Genomic DNA, 16,633 nt, shown 5'->3' on the forward strand with positions numbered 1-16,633 from the left:
TTTTCTCCACACAGATTTAGTACACACTGGCAGACTCCCCAATGACCAATGACAGAGCTGCAGTAACTCACGTGTCCTGTTAACTATCATGCCTTTGCTGGTGCACAGAGAGGAGGATGTGGAACACGTCACCACTAGCCCGTCACCTTCTGTGTCTCATTTTATTTTCTATCATTCTTAATAGGGAGACCGTCTGGTTCTGAGGAAGCAGTCCTTGGTCTTTTATAGTCTAGTTTTCTTTGAAACTTTCTGCTTGAATGCTGGTCATATTGTCTTCCAGAAGGTTCCATATGCTTATAGGATCCCACATTCATTATACTCACAGCTTCAGAAAACCCAAGATCAGACTTTCACTGTAAAGAATGACAGGGTTGCCGGGCGTTGGTGGCGCACGCCTTTAATCCCAGCACTTGGGTGGCAGAGCCAGGCGGATCTTTGTGAGTTCGAGGCCAGCCTGGGCTACAGAGCGAGATCCAGGACAGGCACCAAAACTATACAGAGAAGCCCTGTCTCGAAAAACCAAAAAAAAAAAAAAAAAGATAAAATGAATGACAGGGTATCATTTTATCTCCCTGTGTGCAGTGGCCCAACCACATCTATGGACAAGTAAAAAAAGCACTCACCAAAAATGGTATCATAGGAGAAAAGCATGTGTGGTCACCAGGTTCTGTTTCTCTTCTGCGTGGTCTGCAGCAGCTAATACAAATGGTAACAATGAGCGCAGCCATGTTTGCCCCCTTCTTTACATGTTTTGTTACTCTTTATGGGAAGGTAAGTATTTTTCGAAGGTGTTAAAGACAACCCACCTCTGGCAACCACACACACATAATGAGTTTCACCTCTCTCTCAGGGTGGTTTCCAGGAGAGCAGAGAGCTCCCAGGCATGTGAGGGTGGGACTGGGAAGTAGCACAGCCCTGCTGTGCCTCTAGCATCTTTCAAAGTAACCTGTCTTCCTCAGAGCCAAGGTTTTGAGAGTCACAAACAAGACTAACAAACTAACAAAAATGGGGTAATGATCCTGATAGATGCCCTATGAGTCCCCATGTTAACATGCTATATATACTTTCAAAAGCCCATCGAAGGATGCAGGGCACAAACCCTCAGTTGGACGATTAATATATCCTATTTCTAGGACTGGCAAGATGACTGAGTGGATAAAGGCGTTTACCAACAAGCCTGATGACCTGAGTTTGGTTACTGGGCTCCACCTGGTGGAAGGAGAGAACTGACTCTCAAGAGTTGTCCTCTGACCTCAAATATGCATTCCATAGAGTGGGGGGGGCACACATTCCATGGAATATGTGTGTGGACACACACACAAACACACACACACACACACACACACACACACACACACTCCAACACTCCAACCACACACACATTCATATACTGAATAAATGGGTGAAAAACATGTAATCCCCAAATTCCTATCTGGGGTCATTTCAATGCTGTCCAGCTGCCCTGAGGTTCCAGGTCGTGGGCCCATGAAATGCGAAGCAAAGTGGTCATGTAAGCGGATCAGTTCCTCCCTCCGTTCACCGTGGTTTCTCCTCTTCGCCTGTGTGTGTCTGTGTCCCGTGTTATTTTTCCCCCCTCAGACATTGTCAACACTCCCAAACCCGATGAAAGAGCCATCATGACTTACGTTTCCTGCTTCTACCATGCTTTCGCGGGAGCGGAGCAGGTACTCCTCCCTTGTGCACGCAGCGGGCTGTGCTGCTCTTCTGTGTGCGCGCGTGTGTTTCTGGGTGTGTGTCTGTGTGCTTCACATCTGACCTTGGAATCTCAGTGTTTCATAACGACCTAACACAGCAAGTTCCAAACTACAAGTCTTTTTTTTTTTTTTTTTTAAGCTTTAGATGATAACCAAAGTGTTTTTCTCTGCTCTTTCCCCTTCTAAGATATTTCTTCTACTTTGTTAGAAAATTGTTAGAAACATTTGTGCATTCTGGGGTACAGAGTGCCTCGAAAAGTACGCTGTATGCGTCGAGTGGAAGGGAAGGTGGCTAGGAGACATGAAGACTTCTCTCATGCTGCTCGCTCTCATTGGCCTGGCAATGACCTCTAGTGGTTTGCTCCATCATTCAAGACTAATTATCCCAAGCCAAAGGGATAAAAAGGCTACAACCTTAGAAGCATTCACATTCCTCAGAACAGTCTGAGGGACACTGTGAGAGAGCAGTCATCCACCTTCTGCAGATTCACCTGTCCCCTTTGCATGGGCAACCCATAAGGACTGGATGGGCAAAGTAAAGTATGCCTTGTTTCTTCCCTCTGTAAAGGCCACCACAGAGAGATGAGGGTAATTGGATTCAGCGTGGTCAGGAGAATCAGGGCTTTAGAAGCCAGGCTTTGGGAAAGCGTCCAGTTGGTTAGCTTCTCTGGGCCACATTGGACAAAGATGGATTGTCCTGGGCAGCACAGGGGTGTCCATCCTGTAGCCCAAAGGTTGCAAAAGCATGCATATATTTACTTTGCCTGACATTGCAACATTATGTTGTCACCTACAAAGTCCACACTCAAGAACAACGCAACATTTTTTTCAAGTAGGATTGATGGGGTGGCTCAGTGGTAAAGTTATTTGCTACCAAGTCTGACAACCTGAGTTCAATCCCTGGGACTCGCATGACAGAAAGAGAGAAGACACTACACGTGTCCTCTGGTATCCATATATGCACCTTGGTACACATATATCTCTACTTACTTGTGCATAGTCTCTGTACATGTACACACACACACACACACACACACACACACACACACACTAAGTAAAATGTAACAGCAAACAACAATAAATAAAGCCAGCTATGGGGGTACACTCCTTTAATTTCATCACTTAGGAGGCGGAGGCTGGCAGATTTCTGTAAGTTTGAGGCCAGCCTGATCTACATATTGAGTTCTAGGGCAGCCAGAGCTGCATGGTAAAACTGTCTAAAAACAAAGAATCTGAAGAGTTTACAACCTGATGTTGGGATACATTCATTGCTATCATGGTTACATGTGGCACATGGGCCATGAGTTAGACACCCCTGCTTTAGGACAGGCACATTGCTCTTCTTGATCCATTGGAGGAGCATATTATGAGACATATGACCCAAGTTCCCTTCAAGACGATGACAGAGAACTATTTATTGCTTTTATATGATTCCTCTTGTAGATTAAACAATGGATCAAAGAACATCTTAAGGCAAACTTGTCTCTAGTATTTTGTCTAGAAAGTTCTACCTGTTCATGAAAAGAGCTGAGGTTTTTCCATAGATTCAAGGTCCCCAACATAGTAACAGGACCCTATCACTTCAGCTTTGAGTTCTAAAGCCAGTGTCATTCCGCCCCGTAGTGACAGGGTGAGTATTCAGGAGCATTTAGGTGGATAGTCAGGGACCTGAGATCTTGATGTCCTTTGACCCACATACTTCTGTTACTAACTTGTTCAGTGTTTTTAAAGCTTGTGCTTTAGACTAATGATATCTCCCTGTTATTCCCTACAGTGTATTCAGCCTGCCCTGTAGGTCTGTGTGAAAACTAAAAAAGGTGTGAACTGATTCATCCCCTCTCTCTCACCCGACCCTGACCCAGACTGCACCATTGTCAACACACCATCTCCTTCAGCCTGCCTTGCCCGACCATGTCTTGTTTTATGTGTGTTTGCACGCATGCCCTTGTCGACCAGCCATCCTGTTTACCTATTGTGTTTTGCAGGCCGAGACAGCAGCTAACAGGATATGTAAGGTTCTTGCTGTGAATCAAGAGAATGAGAGATTGATGGAAGAATATGAGAGGCTAGCGAGTGAGGTAAAGGAAATGGGGGGCCCCAGCTCTGTCCACCTGCAGCCAGGGGGGAGGCAGAGACTGCCAATGGATTGTCCATGTTTACTTTTGTACTTCTCATCTCAGAGAGAGTGAAAGCAGAAAACACACCTGGGCTCAGAGCTCGCTTATCCTGTAGCAACATGCCTAGTGCCAATGTGCCCCCCACACCCCCATGGTCTCTGCAAAGACTGCAAAGCTTAGCCGTGGTCTGCATGTTCAGAGGTGGTAGGAAGGGGACTGGAGTCTTAGCTCTGCCCCTACAAGCTCAGACCCTCAAGGCAACACCATGCACTTTGGTGTCCCCCCCCCCCCCCCCCCCGCCCCTGGCTTATGGGCTACTGACATCATGTAGGATGCTCTTTGTGTCAAGAGCCCTGTTCGGCACTGTGACCCCAAGTGAAAGGAGTTTGCATAATCTTTTTGGAGGAGGAGGTGTGATGTGTGTGTGTGTGTGTGCACAGGCCCAGAGTGGGATCTTGGGCTCACCTTCCAAAACCTTGGAGCCTCAGGGATGCATTTCTGTGGCTCTCCATCCCGAGTCTTGATTTGAGTAATGCTTTTATAATTCTTTTTTTTGGGGGGGGGAGGTCCTTATCATAGCAGAGAGGGTACCAAAGTGTCTTTGTTGTGCTTCTATTTTCCTTTTGTGACATAAGCCAAGGCCGAGGGACCCCAGAGCTGTGTCCTCAGAGACGGAACTCAAGTAAAGAGCCATATTCAAGACCAGATAACTTAAACTACATTTTAAAAATAGTTTAAAAGGTTTAAAAAAAAAAAAAAGGAAACCAAAATAAATACAAGACTAAATAATTTTTACCTTTACTTGATTGACCTGATATTTGGTCTGTGCTATGAAAATTATCAGCCTAAGTGGGTTTAATCTCCCCAAATAGGCATTGATGATGATTCAATCAAAGTGAACCAAATGTAAACCTTCATGCTGCTGATACAGGAAATTTCAGTTGTCTGCTCCCCACCACTCTTTTCCTCTTGTAATTGTTACTATTGCTGTGGGAAAAAAAATCACATTTGTTGGCGGTAAGGCCAGCCTCAGACTTCAAGAGTTTACTATGTTCGTCACAGGAAGATGGTTAATTGTCAGGAATTTTCTCACTTGTCATGTCATGAACTTAATTTTGCTCTCATTGCTGTGATTAAAAAAAAAAAAAAAAAAAAAAAAAAAAACTTACAGAAGTAACTTACAGGAGAAATGGTTTATTCTGACTCAAAGTTCCAAGGGGACTGTTGTTCCCTTGGGAAAGGAGGCATGGCAACAGAATCTTGAGGTGAGCTGATCACATTGTATCCACAGTCAAGAAGCAGAGAGAGAGAGAGAGAGAGAGAGAGAGAGAGAGAGAGAGAGAGAGAGAGAGCGCCAGGTGGTGGTGGAGCACGCCTGTAATCCCAGCACCTGGGAGGCAGAGCCAGGCGGATCTCTGTGAGTTCGAGGCCAGCCTGGTCTATAGAGAAACCTTGTCTCTAAAAAAACAAAACAAAACAAAACAAAACAAAACAGCAGAGAGAGAGAGAGAGAGAGAGAGAGAGAGAGAGAGAGAGAGAGAGAGCAGGAAGGAAGACCAGACTGTGAAAACCACAGTCTGCTTCCAGTGATTCACTTTGTCCAGTGAGCTGCTTCCTCCTAACACCTTCCTGAACAGCGTCACCTGCTGGGCAGCAAGTGTTCAGACACCTGAGCCTGTGAGGGACATTCACATTCAACCTGCAAATTTTTTTGTTTGCTCTTGTGAGAATGTGGCATCATCATTGTAACTAGTTTTCATTCTAGTCTGCTGACACTTTCCAAGGGACCAATATACGTATGAGTAAATTAAATAAATAAAATAAAAGGGGGGCTGGGGAGACAGTTCAGCCATTAAGAACCTGGCTGTTCTTCCTCAGGACCTGGGTTTGAATGCAGTTTGAGCTGTCTGTAACTCCAGGTCCCGGAGCACCTGAACCCACTTCAGGCCTTTGAAGGCACTTCATGTATGTGATGCACAGACACACGTGCAGGCAAAAGAACCATACACATAAACTAAAAAGTAAAATCTCAAAAGAAAAAAGTGTGTAAGTGACTAGGTGTCTAATAGGTCATCTCTGAGGCCTGGCTGGTGACTCAGGAGAAGGGCAGGTACTAGTTTTAGGGAATTCGCCACCCTTTTTACTCATTGCTTGTGGATTTTCATAAAAACTAGATGATAAATCCTCCTCTGGCCCAGAGTCTGTCTCAGTCTCATAGTACATTCTCTAGGAGTAAACTCATTAGACCTGAGCTTGTTCTTTTCAACGAAACCTTTGACATGCAACCCGGTTCCTTACCGAGTGTATCACTACTATTCTTTGCTTTATTTTGTTTTTCCTTTTAGAATCTGAATGCTCCATCAGTATTTGTCTGCTAGTGTCTGGTTGCTGTCTTTCTTGTACATGTCACATTTTTGTCAAACACGATTTCGTGTGCTGACCTGAAGTTGAAGTTAAACCTGCGTGTGGTCTCGTTGGGGTGGTCACTATGGCCCTGGGTGGACACTGCTATTCATTGTACCATGCGCAGAGCTGTCTCCCCCTGAAGTCAGTGCAGTTGTGACCGTGTTCAGTCATTTGGGAGCCTGAGGGGAACTAGTTCCAGTCATTGGGCCCCTTTATTTTTGAACTGGGAGCAGTTTACTAGTATTTTCCACTCCACTTTTATGTTTGGAAACAGCTCTTGGAATGGATTCGGCGCACAATCCCCTGGCTAGAGAACAGGACACCTGAGAAGACCATGCAGGCCATGCAGAAGAAGCTGGAGGACTTCCGGGACTACCGTCGTAAACACAAGCCCCCCAAGGTGCAGGAGAAGTGCCAACTGGAGATCAACTTCAACACGCTGCAGACCAAGCTTCGGATCAGCAACCGGCCAGCTTTCATGCCCTCCGAGGGCAAGATGGTGTCGGTGAGTGGCCGCAGTTCAGCCCCCACTGCCTTTGGTCTACTGAGGAGGCCTTTACTTCCTGAGTGTGACTGTTAGTGAATGGCCTATAATCACTCACTCCATTTTTGTGGGTTGAGAGATTACTGAGGCTGGACCCCAAGACTTTGCAGCCTGAGTCCCTAGCAGCCAGAGTGCTTTGTTGTTGTTGTTATTGTTGTTGCCAGAGCTGAGGACCGAACCCAGTGCTTGCTAGGCAAGCACTCTACCACTGAGCTAAATCCCCAATCCCCAGAGTGCTTTTTTATTTATACAAAATTAGGTAAACAGGGGTAGATTCACGTTGTTCCAAAACATAGATCTTATCAGTTTTGTTTTTGGACGTGTGTTTCACTTTTTCTTGTTCATCTTTTAGGCATCATTGGTAAATTATGACAGAACAGATTTATCATTTCTAGTAATTTTCCCTCAAGTTTTGATGGATTCTGGACTGACAGCTGGGCATCAAATCTTTCTTTTGAGAAATGGTCTTACGAAGTTGGTAGGCTGACCTCGAGTTCATTAAGTTCCCCAGGCTGGACTCAAACTTACATCCCTCTGCCTCAGCCTCCTGAGTAGCTGGGATTATCAGTGTGTGCCACCAAACTTGGCATCCGTCACTGATACTCTACCCTCTCCCATCATGCAGTTCTTGGTGTCATGAGATGGTGCCCTGTAGGCTTTCAGCAAAGCCTCCTCCCCTCCTCCCAGACTTGTGACCTTGCCCTTGCCTAGGTTTCTCCATAATTTACATCATCTAGCTCTTCCTGGGCACTCCCCTTCCTGTGGTTACCACTGACCCTCTCCACCCTGTGGGACTTGGTCCACATTTGGAGGAGTGTCTGGGTAACTGTGCTAATTTAAAAGGCCACCATGGTGATTTAGACATTTGGGAACCAAACCGGCGGGATGGTTAATTGTGCAGAAGAGGCAAGGAAAGATGCAGCCAGAGGACATCACTGTCAGACACGAGTCGGGGGATTCCTGGGAGCCCTAGAAGCCCACATGTGACACCTGTGGCCTCGAACATTTTCCGTTCCTCAGGACATTGCTGGTGCCTGGCAGAGGTTGGAGCAGGCTGAGAAGGGCTACGAGGAGTGGCTGTTGAATGAGATTCGGAGACTGGAGCGCTTGGAGCACCTGGCTGAGAAGTTCAGGCAGAAGGCCTCCACGCACGAGACGTGGGCCTATGGTAAGCGCATGATATTCCAGGTCCGATTTTACAGCATCTGAGTGTGGGCCAGGGAGATGGCTCAGTGGCTAGAGATACTTGTTGCCAAGCCTGACACCCTGAGTTAGAACCAATTCCTGCAAATTGTCCTCCGTCCTCCATCGACACACTGTGGCATGTGTACGCACTCCCCCTGCCTACATACAACAAACACACACATACAACATACATATAATAAATAAATGTAAAAAAGTTTAATCCAAGTTTTGCTGGGCTTGGTGGTGTGTATTCCTCTAATTCCAGCACTCAGGAAGTTAAATCAGGAGGATCCTCAAGAGTTCCAGCTCAGCCTGGACTACACATTGAGTTCAAAGCTAGACAGGGCTCTAGAATAAGATCTTGTTTCACAACAACAGCCAGGGGTTTGGAGAGATGGTTCAGCAGTTACAGCTGTGCTCTTTCCTGGCAGCACCCACAGCAGGGAGCTCATAACCCTTGTCACTCCAGCTGTAGGGCATCTGGTGACCTTTCCTGGCATCCACAAGCACCTGCACATACATGCACACACCCACACAGAGACACATACATACCTAAACACACAATTAAAAATAAAAATAAGCTGGGTGGTGGTGGTGCATGCCTTTAGTCCCAGCACTCAGGAAGCAAAGGCAGGCAGATCTCTGTGAGTTCAAGGCCAGCCTAGTCTACAGCATGAGTTCCAGGACAGCCAGGCCTACATAGAGAAACTCTGTCTTGAAAAACCAATAAGTAAATAAAAATAAAAAATAAATCTTAGAAACAAACAACAAAGAATGGACATACTGTAACTGTTTCCCTCCTAAGGCTTCAGTGAGTTCATGTGATAAATGTTTCAGTGTCTGACACAGCCTAATTGCAATGTTGTTATTGTTCAAGGTGCATATTTGCTTTCCATTTCCTGTTTTACAGAATTAAATTGTCACTAGTCAGAGAGTAAATGGAGATCTGGGTACCTGGTCATAACATGACTAGGTTTAAGATACTTACAGAGAGGGCTGGAAATGTGGCTCAGTTGGTGGGATGCTAACTTAGCATGTACTAACAAAGCCCTGGATTCAATGCCCAATAGCACATAAATTGGGCATAGTGGTACATGCCTATAATGCCAGCACCAAGGATGTAGAATCAAAAAGATCAGAAGTTCGAGGTCATCCTTGGCTAAATGCTGAGATCAAGGACAGCCTGCACTAGGGATTCATTGTCCAAATAAAAATTAATAAAGAAAATCTTGCCGGGCGGTAGTGGCGCACGCCTTTAATCCCAGCACTCGGGAGGCAGAGCCAGGTGGATCTCTGTGAGTTCGAGGCCAGCCTGGGCTACAGAGCGAGTTCCAGGAAAGGCACAAAGCTACACAGAGAAACCTTGTCTCAAAAAACAAAAACAAAAACAAAAAGAAAAAAGAAAGAAAATCTTATGGAGGAATTAGTGGAGGTTCCAAAAAGGAAATCTCTAGTGTTTAGAGTTAGAACAAGCAAAACAGGGCCACATTTCACCCCAGATTGTAGCTTTCAAATATAAAACCTGGGGCAAGAAAAACCGGCTGACAGGCCATTTTTTGAGATAGGGTCCTACTATGTCACTCATACTCAACATGAATTCTCAATGCTCTTGTCTCAGGCTCCTGGGTGCTGGGATTACAGGTGTGCACCACCATGCCCAGCTAAGTGAATAAGGGTTTTATTCAGTCGTCCCCCGTGGCTCATGGAATAATTTCCAAATGAACTGTGTGCTGTGGTAGGAAAGAAGACATTTGTGACTTAGAATGATGCAGAATATGCTTTGTAAAACGCATGCTTCTCCTACCCCACCACCTTTCTTGCTGGGCACCTCCCCTGTGAGCACCTTGGGGGCTAGCTGTTGCTTGCAGGCTGGTCCCTATCCTTCCTTGAAATCTCAGTATTCTCTGAGCACATCCTGGTGTGGGGAAGCTGCTGTGTGACTTTGACTTTTCATGCTTATTTAATTAATTAATATATTTAGGCAATACCGGGACTTGAATGCTTATGGCCTTTGCATATCCTAGGCAAGCCCTCTACCACTGAGCTGCTGTTTCTTTTTTATTTTGAGACAAAGTCTGAAAGAGTTGCCCAGGCTGGCCTTGAACTTGTGATCCTGCTGCCTCAGCCTCCAGATGAGTTGGTGTAACAGACCTAGCCTCATGCTTCTTGCTGTCCCCTTTGCAGGCAAAGAACAGATCTTGTTGCAGAAGGATTATGAGTCAGCGTCCCTGACAGAAGTACGGGCCCTACTTCGGAAGCATGAGGCCTTTGAGAGTGACCTGGCTGCACACCAGGACCGTGTGGAACAGATCGCTGCCATTGCACAGGAGCTCAAGTGTGTGCTGGTACCCAGAGTGAAGGCCGTAGTGGGCTATGGGCACTATGCAGGGTCTCCAGGGAGCAGGCACTCTTCCCTGCTAAGTTCCAAGGGTCAGGCTGGAGCCCCCAGGGATGGTGATTTTAGTATCTAGAAATGTAAAACCAGGTTCAGCCTTGCTGTATGCCAGAGTCCTTGGGTCCTCCCATCCTTCACACTTGACCCTCATAGAAACTATTCTGCTTCCAAGGAAATGAGATGTCAGTGTGGAGGCCAAGGCCTAGCAGCCTGGCTCACACTGGGGCAGGCGGTAGGACCCATGGCTCATGCAGAAAGAAAGGCCAAAGAGAAGTCACTACCTCAGCCCTGACAGAGCCATCTGCCTCACTTTTCTCTTCTTTTCTTTCTTTTTTTTTTTTTTTTTTTTTTTCAGTTTTTCGAGACAGGGTTTCTCTGTAGCTTTGCGCCTTTCCTGGAACTCGCTTTGGAGACCAGGCTGGCCTTGAACTCACAGAGATATGCCTGGCTCTGCCTCCCGAGTGCTGGGATTAAAGGCGTGCACCACCACCGCCCAGCCTGCCTCACTTTTCTAAGTTTTGTTCTGTGGGAACAGATTACTTTTAGTAATCATTGTGCAGATGTTTTCTGCCTCTACTTTATGGCTGTGGTTCCTGAGATGTGTACAGTGTTTATAGAGGGCAGAAGAGAGTGTCGGATCCCCTGAAGCTGGAGTTCCAGATGGTTATAAAACTCTGGGTTCTGGGAAATGAACTCAGGTCCTCTGCAAGAGTAACCAATACTCTTAACTGCTGAGCCATCTCTCTGGCTCCACATCTGCAAAATTTTTATTGCCTATCACTTAATAATAAAAACAAAGTAATTAAAATGTACTTCAGTACGTTGCTCCCTGGTTCCTCACTTTTGAGGAGCATGAACCCCTTAATTAACAAGTAGGGCTTCATAACACACCACATCTCAGGTTGGCCCATATAAATCTTTCATCTTTTCAGCCTCACATTATATCTGGACCTTCTATCATGGTTTTATGCTGCTTGAACATTGGCTCTTTGCTAATTAACAGCCACTCACCAATCAAATGAGGGCTTAGAAAGGACTCAAATTATTTAGCATACTGTAATGGCTCCCATGAGTAATTGGAGCAGTCTTAAGTGTTGCCCATAAACTTTAAGCAATAATTTTTTTATTATTATGACTGTTCTTCCTGGCATCTTTGGTGCTGTTGGTTCCACAGAGCTGAGGTGAAACCAGGCACGAGATTTAGGTTGTGTTCATCTGACTGTCAATAACATTCTTTTCCTTCCTGTCCATCCTAAAAATAAGTCAGAGATTTTATGCAGTTCTCAAAAGTACATAAAAATAGTCATTGTGAGCCTCAACTCCCCAAATGCAGGTGTCCGTGGAACCACTGTGTAAGAGTCAGGGAAAACAGGGAGACTCTAGAAATAATCTCAGAGGGACGGCATTGGTGCTTCCATTGTGGTTTAGCAGGAAGTTCCTGCAGTGTTCACTCTTTCTGAGATGGGGTCTCTCTATGTAGTCCTGGGTGTTCTGGAACTCTCTGTGTAGACCAGGCTGGCCTCAAACTCAGAGATCCCCCTGCCTTTACATCCCAAGTACTGAGATACTTTTTCTTTATAATAATTTTTTAAAAATAATAGTCTGTGAATGGGAAGGTACACACATGTATACCATCGCGCGCATGCGAGCGTGTGTGCGCGTGTGTGTGCGTGTGTGTGTGTGTGTGTGTGTGTGTGTGTGTGTATGTGTGTGTGTGCAGATCAGAGGGGAACTCCCAAGGGTTGGTCTTTGCCACCCACCTTATTGAGGTAGGGGCTTTCTTGTTTCTGCTGCTGTACTGTGTACTGTAGGCCTCTAGTTTTTCTCCTGTCTCCTCCCCATGATGCCATATGAGTTCTGGGATTATACGCATGTGCCATTTAGCTTTTTATGTGGGTTCTGGGGACTGAACTTGGGTTGTCAGACTTACATAGCTAGCATTTTTACCTGGGGAGCTATATCCCCAGACTCCTTAGTTACTTTTTCATGTATGTTGCCAAAATGCCTGACAGAAACAACTTGAAGGGGGAAAAAGTTTATTTTTGCTCACAGTTCCATAAGGATTTCAGTCAATCAGGACAGAAAAGACCAGGAAACTGGGATTACAGTGGATTTCTTTTCTTTTTCTTTTCTGTCTCTGCCTCCCGAGTGATGGGATTGAAGGCATGTGCCACCATGACCTAGCAGATCTTAGGATTTCCATTGCTGTGATGAAACATCAGGACCAGAAGCAACTTGGGAAGGAAACGATTTATTTCAGCTTACATGTCCTGATCACATGTCCTGAAATCATAGGCCATCAGGAAGCGAAGTCAGGGCAGAGACCTAAGCAGGGGAGGCACCTGGAGACAGAAACTGTTGCAGAGGCCGTGGGGAAATGCTGCTACTGTCCTGCTCCTCCCGACTTGCTCAGTTTGTTTTCTTTCTTTCTTTTTAAATTGTTTCTTTTTGTTAGCTTTATCTTTTATTTTATGTTTGAGTGTTTTATCTGTGTGTGTGAATTGTACTACTTGTGTAGTGACCAAGAAGACTAGATGAGGGCATTGGACCCCTGGAATATGGAGTTAGGAATGGTTGTAAAACCACCACGTGGGTGCTAGGATTCGAACCCATGTGCTTTGAAAGAGCAACAAGTGCTCTTAACCACTGAGCCACCTCTCCAGCCCCTCAATTTTTTTAATGTACCCCAGAATGACCACCCACAATGGGCCTGGCCCTCCCACATCAATTATTGATCAAGAAAATGCTCTATAAGCTTGCATGCAGGCCAGTTTTATGGAGCCATTTATTCAATGGCAGTCCCCCCTCGCCGCCTCCTCTCAGATTACTGTAGCTTGCATGAAGTTGACATGAAAGTAGCCAGCACATCTAGAGTGGAACCAGAGGTGAGTATGGCCTTCTAAGGCCCACTCTTGGTGACTCACTAATGCCACCAGACTCCACCTTCTTCAAATCCATGCAACTAGCCAGGGACTAAGCATTTAAAACATGAAACCATAAGGGACATTTCAGATTGAACTGTTCAGAAACTTCTGAGAAGGACTTGTCTCTTTAATGTTTACTCTTGAATGAACTACTGCCTTTCTATTTTGTATCAGTGTTGTATAGCTGCTCGAAGACATTTACTTGATTTGTCTTTTGATTTATAAACCAAAGCAGACACAAGAATCTTAGTCAGCCTTGGTGTATTTGTAGATAGCTGGTGCTTGCTCTTAAGAACTGGACAAGCTTTAATGAGGTGTCAGGGAGCTTCAGTTCTTACCAGAATGTTCTGGAAGAACACTTAGATAACAATCGTATGTATTTCCTCCGTGCAGCAACACAAACAGCAAAGTCAATAAACGTGAGCTAGCATATGAAAAAAGAAAAGGCAATGTGTGTGAGACAGAGGGTAAAAGTGCTTGTGGCCAGTCCTGATGACCTGAGTTCAATGCCCAGGACCCACGTGTACAAAGAGAGAGCTGACACTTGCAGGCCGACGTCTGACCACCACGCACGTGTGTGTGTGTGTGTGTGTGTGTGTGTGTGTGTGTGTGTGTGCGCATACACATTTATTTATAAATAAATAAATATGTAATAAAATTTTTTAGAGTAGTGGACAACTACTGCCTTAACTCAAAGTTGAATAAGCAGAAAAACAAACTGGAGCCTCCAGGGCGTGGTTTATAGGGGAGCAGGGCACTTCTCGGGCTGGTTTTAAAGAAGCCTCCTGCAAATGCCTTCTGATCTCCACAGTTCTTGCTCTCTTCTTAGCCTCGGAGGGTGGTTGGGTTTTCTGCAGGACTCAGACGTTTATCCCTGAGATAAGGGTAACTTTCAGCCAAGCTTTTTGTTTTGTTCTGTTCTTTCTACCACACTGGAAGCATCCAAAGTCCAAAGAGTCGTTGTCCCTAAATGGAAGAGCTCCACACTGCCCAAAGTTAGAAGTCTCTCTGTGCTCGGGAATGTCCCTGCACCCTCCTGTAGGTCACTCAGTAGGCAGCAAGCTGCGTGCCCTTCTAGAGGAGCCAAGGACACAGAAGGCTGCAAGCGGACACCTCCTTCCCTGTGACTCATTTTTATGTTCCAGTCACCATGGCTGCAGCTTGCTCTCTTGACTGACCTGGGTCAGATAGTTGGCTTTCCTTGTAGTTTCCATTTAAAAGTCATGCTCTCAGGAGGCCTCAGAGAGGACACAGGGAAAGAAAGCCAGCCCGAGGCATCGAGAAGACAGTGGTGCCTGTTTTAAGAACTGTTGACTGGCATGATTTTTAGTAATTTTTATAATTTATTCCAAGTGATAATACTTCCAACAGGGGCAATTCAGAGAACCCTGAAGTTCCCTACCAGTTTTCCATACATTCGTATTTTGCATATGTGTGTATGAGGTGGGGACCAGGGGTCCCTGAGAGATGTGGAGAGGTCAGTCTCAGATGTTCTCACCAGTCACTTACCACATTTTTCTTAAGACAATTTCTGAACAGCCAAAAGGCTTACATGATCCATATGCCAGCTGCCTAGTGAGCTCCAGGGATCCCCTTCTCTGTGTTAAGTGCTAACCCCAGTAGCACATTTGTGGAGGTCAGGGGACAACATAGGCATGAAACTCAGCTTGTCAAACTGGGTGGCGGGTGCCTTTTGCGGCTGAGTCGCCGCCGAGTTGTCTCAGCAGCCTCCCTACCAGTTTTCTGCTAGGTCTTTTGTAAAAAGGCGTGGGGGCAGAGGTAAGACAGTGGGAGGTGGCTCTCAGTGCAGTGCCTGCTGTGTAAGCGTGAGGACCTGAGTTTGATCGTGCTGAACCCATTCCAAAAACCCAGCACGGGGCTGGAGAGATGACTCAGTTGGTGACCTACCTTGCAGAGGGCACAAATTCAGTTCCCAGAACCCATGTCAGGCAGTTCACAACTGCCTCCAGGAGATCCATCGCGCTTTTCTGGCCTCCACAGACCACACACACACACACACACACACACACACACACACACACACACACGCACCCCTCTTCCCTGTTTATCTCCCTCACACCATTAATCTTTATTTCTTGCTTTTCATAGTGAACTGGACTATCATGATGCTGTGAATGTCAATGATCGGTGCCAGAAGATTTGTGACCAGTGGGACAGATTGGGGACGCTCACCCAGAAGAGGAGGGAGGCCTTGGAGGTGAAAAGCTTGAAGATCTGTTGACTTGAAAACTCCTACTAGAGGCTGCATGAGGAACCCAGTGGTGTTAATTGTGTTTCTCCATGGCCTCGTGCAGAGGAAACCAAACATTCTCCAGTAACTGGAGTCTTAAGCAGAATGTAGAAAGTGGGAGTCAGAGGGCTGAGGGAGGCTGGTGGCTTTGTGCTGGAATGTATCAAGTCAGCAGCAAAACATATTTTCCAATTTTCAGATGTTTGGGAGGATTATGGTTGAAGCCCTGTTTGTTAAGTAGCAAGCACTACAAATTTCCCAAAGTTCTTTTGAAAATTTTTAAAGACTTGTACATTCTTTTAAATTTTTGCGCATAAACATTTTGCCTTCATGTATGCCTGTGTACCACTTGTGTGCCTGGTGCCTTTGGAGACCAGAAAGGGGCATCATGTCTCCTGGACTTGGAGTTACAGATAGATGGTTATGAGCCGTCATGTGGGTGCTGGGAATTGAACTCAGGACCTCTGGAAGAGCAGTATAAGCTCTTAACCACTGAGCCATCTCTCCAGCTCCACCAAAGTTCTGCTGTGCCAACAACTGACGCAGGATGTCAGCCCATCTTGAGATATGCACCTGGGAAATGGCAACAGATATGGAAGGGGAAAATGCTAGAAAATAAGTCGGGGGGATATCTCAGTTGGGAAAGTGCTTGTCTTGGACACACGAAGGCCTAGCTCACTTCCTAGCATCCCATAAGACTATATTGTGGTTAACAGTGACTAATCAAAACTCAGGAGACAGATGTGGAAAGATCAGAAGTCCAAGGTTATCCTTAGCTGTATAGAAAGTTCAAGGCAAAGCTGGGCATAGTGGCACACGCCTTCAATTCCAGCACTCAGGGGGCAGAGACAGGCAGATCTCTCTGAGTTCAAGGCCAGCCTAGTCTACATAGTGAGCTCCAGGATAGCCAGAGCTACAAAACAAGACTCTGTCTTAAAACAAAACAAAACAAACAAAAAGAAAGAAAGAAAAATGCTTAAGCAAGCCTGGGATACATGAGTCTTTCAATTAAAAAAAAAAAAAAAGTCACTGCTTTAGCTGAAAGAAGTCGTGTATCTGTGAACTTTTGAGAGATACTGTAAACATAAGAATGCTC

At 45.7% G+C, this 16,633-nt stretch overlaps 1 protein-coding gene across 2 annotated transcripts in view; it reads left to right on the plus strand.

Moving 5' to 3' along the window:
• Nucleotides 1-16,633, plus strand: part of Actn2 (actinin alpha 2) — a 73,756-nt gene that overhangs the window by 45,329 nt on the left and 11,794 nt on the right. For both annotated transcript variants that reach the window (XM_036187852.1, XM_036187853.1), the window contains 6 exons: nt 1,600-1,685; nt 3,701-3,793; nt 6,513-6,743; nt 7,803-7,950; nt 10,152-10,302; nt 15,396-15,504. In XM_036187852.1, coding sequence (XP_036043745.1) covers nt 1,600-1,685; nt 3,701-3,793; nt 6,513-6,743; nt 7,803-7,950; nt 10,152-10,302; nt 15,396-15,504 — 818 coding nt within the window. The remainder of the gene's footprint in view (nt 1-1,599; nt 1,686-3,700; nt 3,794-6,512; nt 6,744-7,802; nt 7,951-10,151; nt 10,303-15,395; nt 15,505-16,633) is intronic.

Source organism: Onychomys torridus, chromosome 5, assembly GCF_903995425.1.
Source record: "Onychomys torridus chromosome 5, mOncTor1.1, whole genome shotgun sequence".
Lineage (NCBI taxonomy): Eukaryota > Metazoa > Chordata > Mammalia > Rodentia > Cricetidae > Onychomys > Onychomys torridus.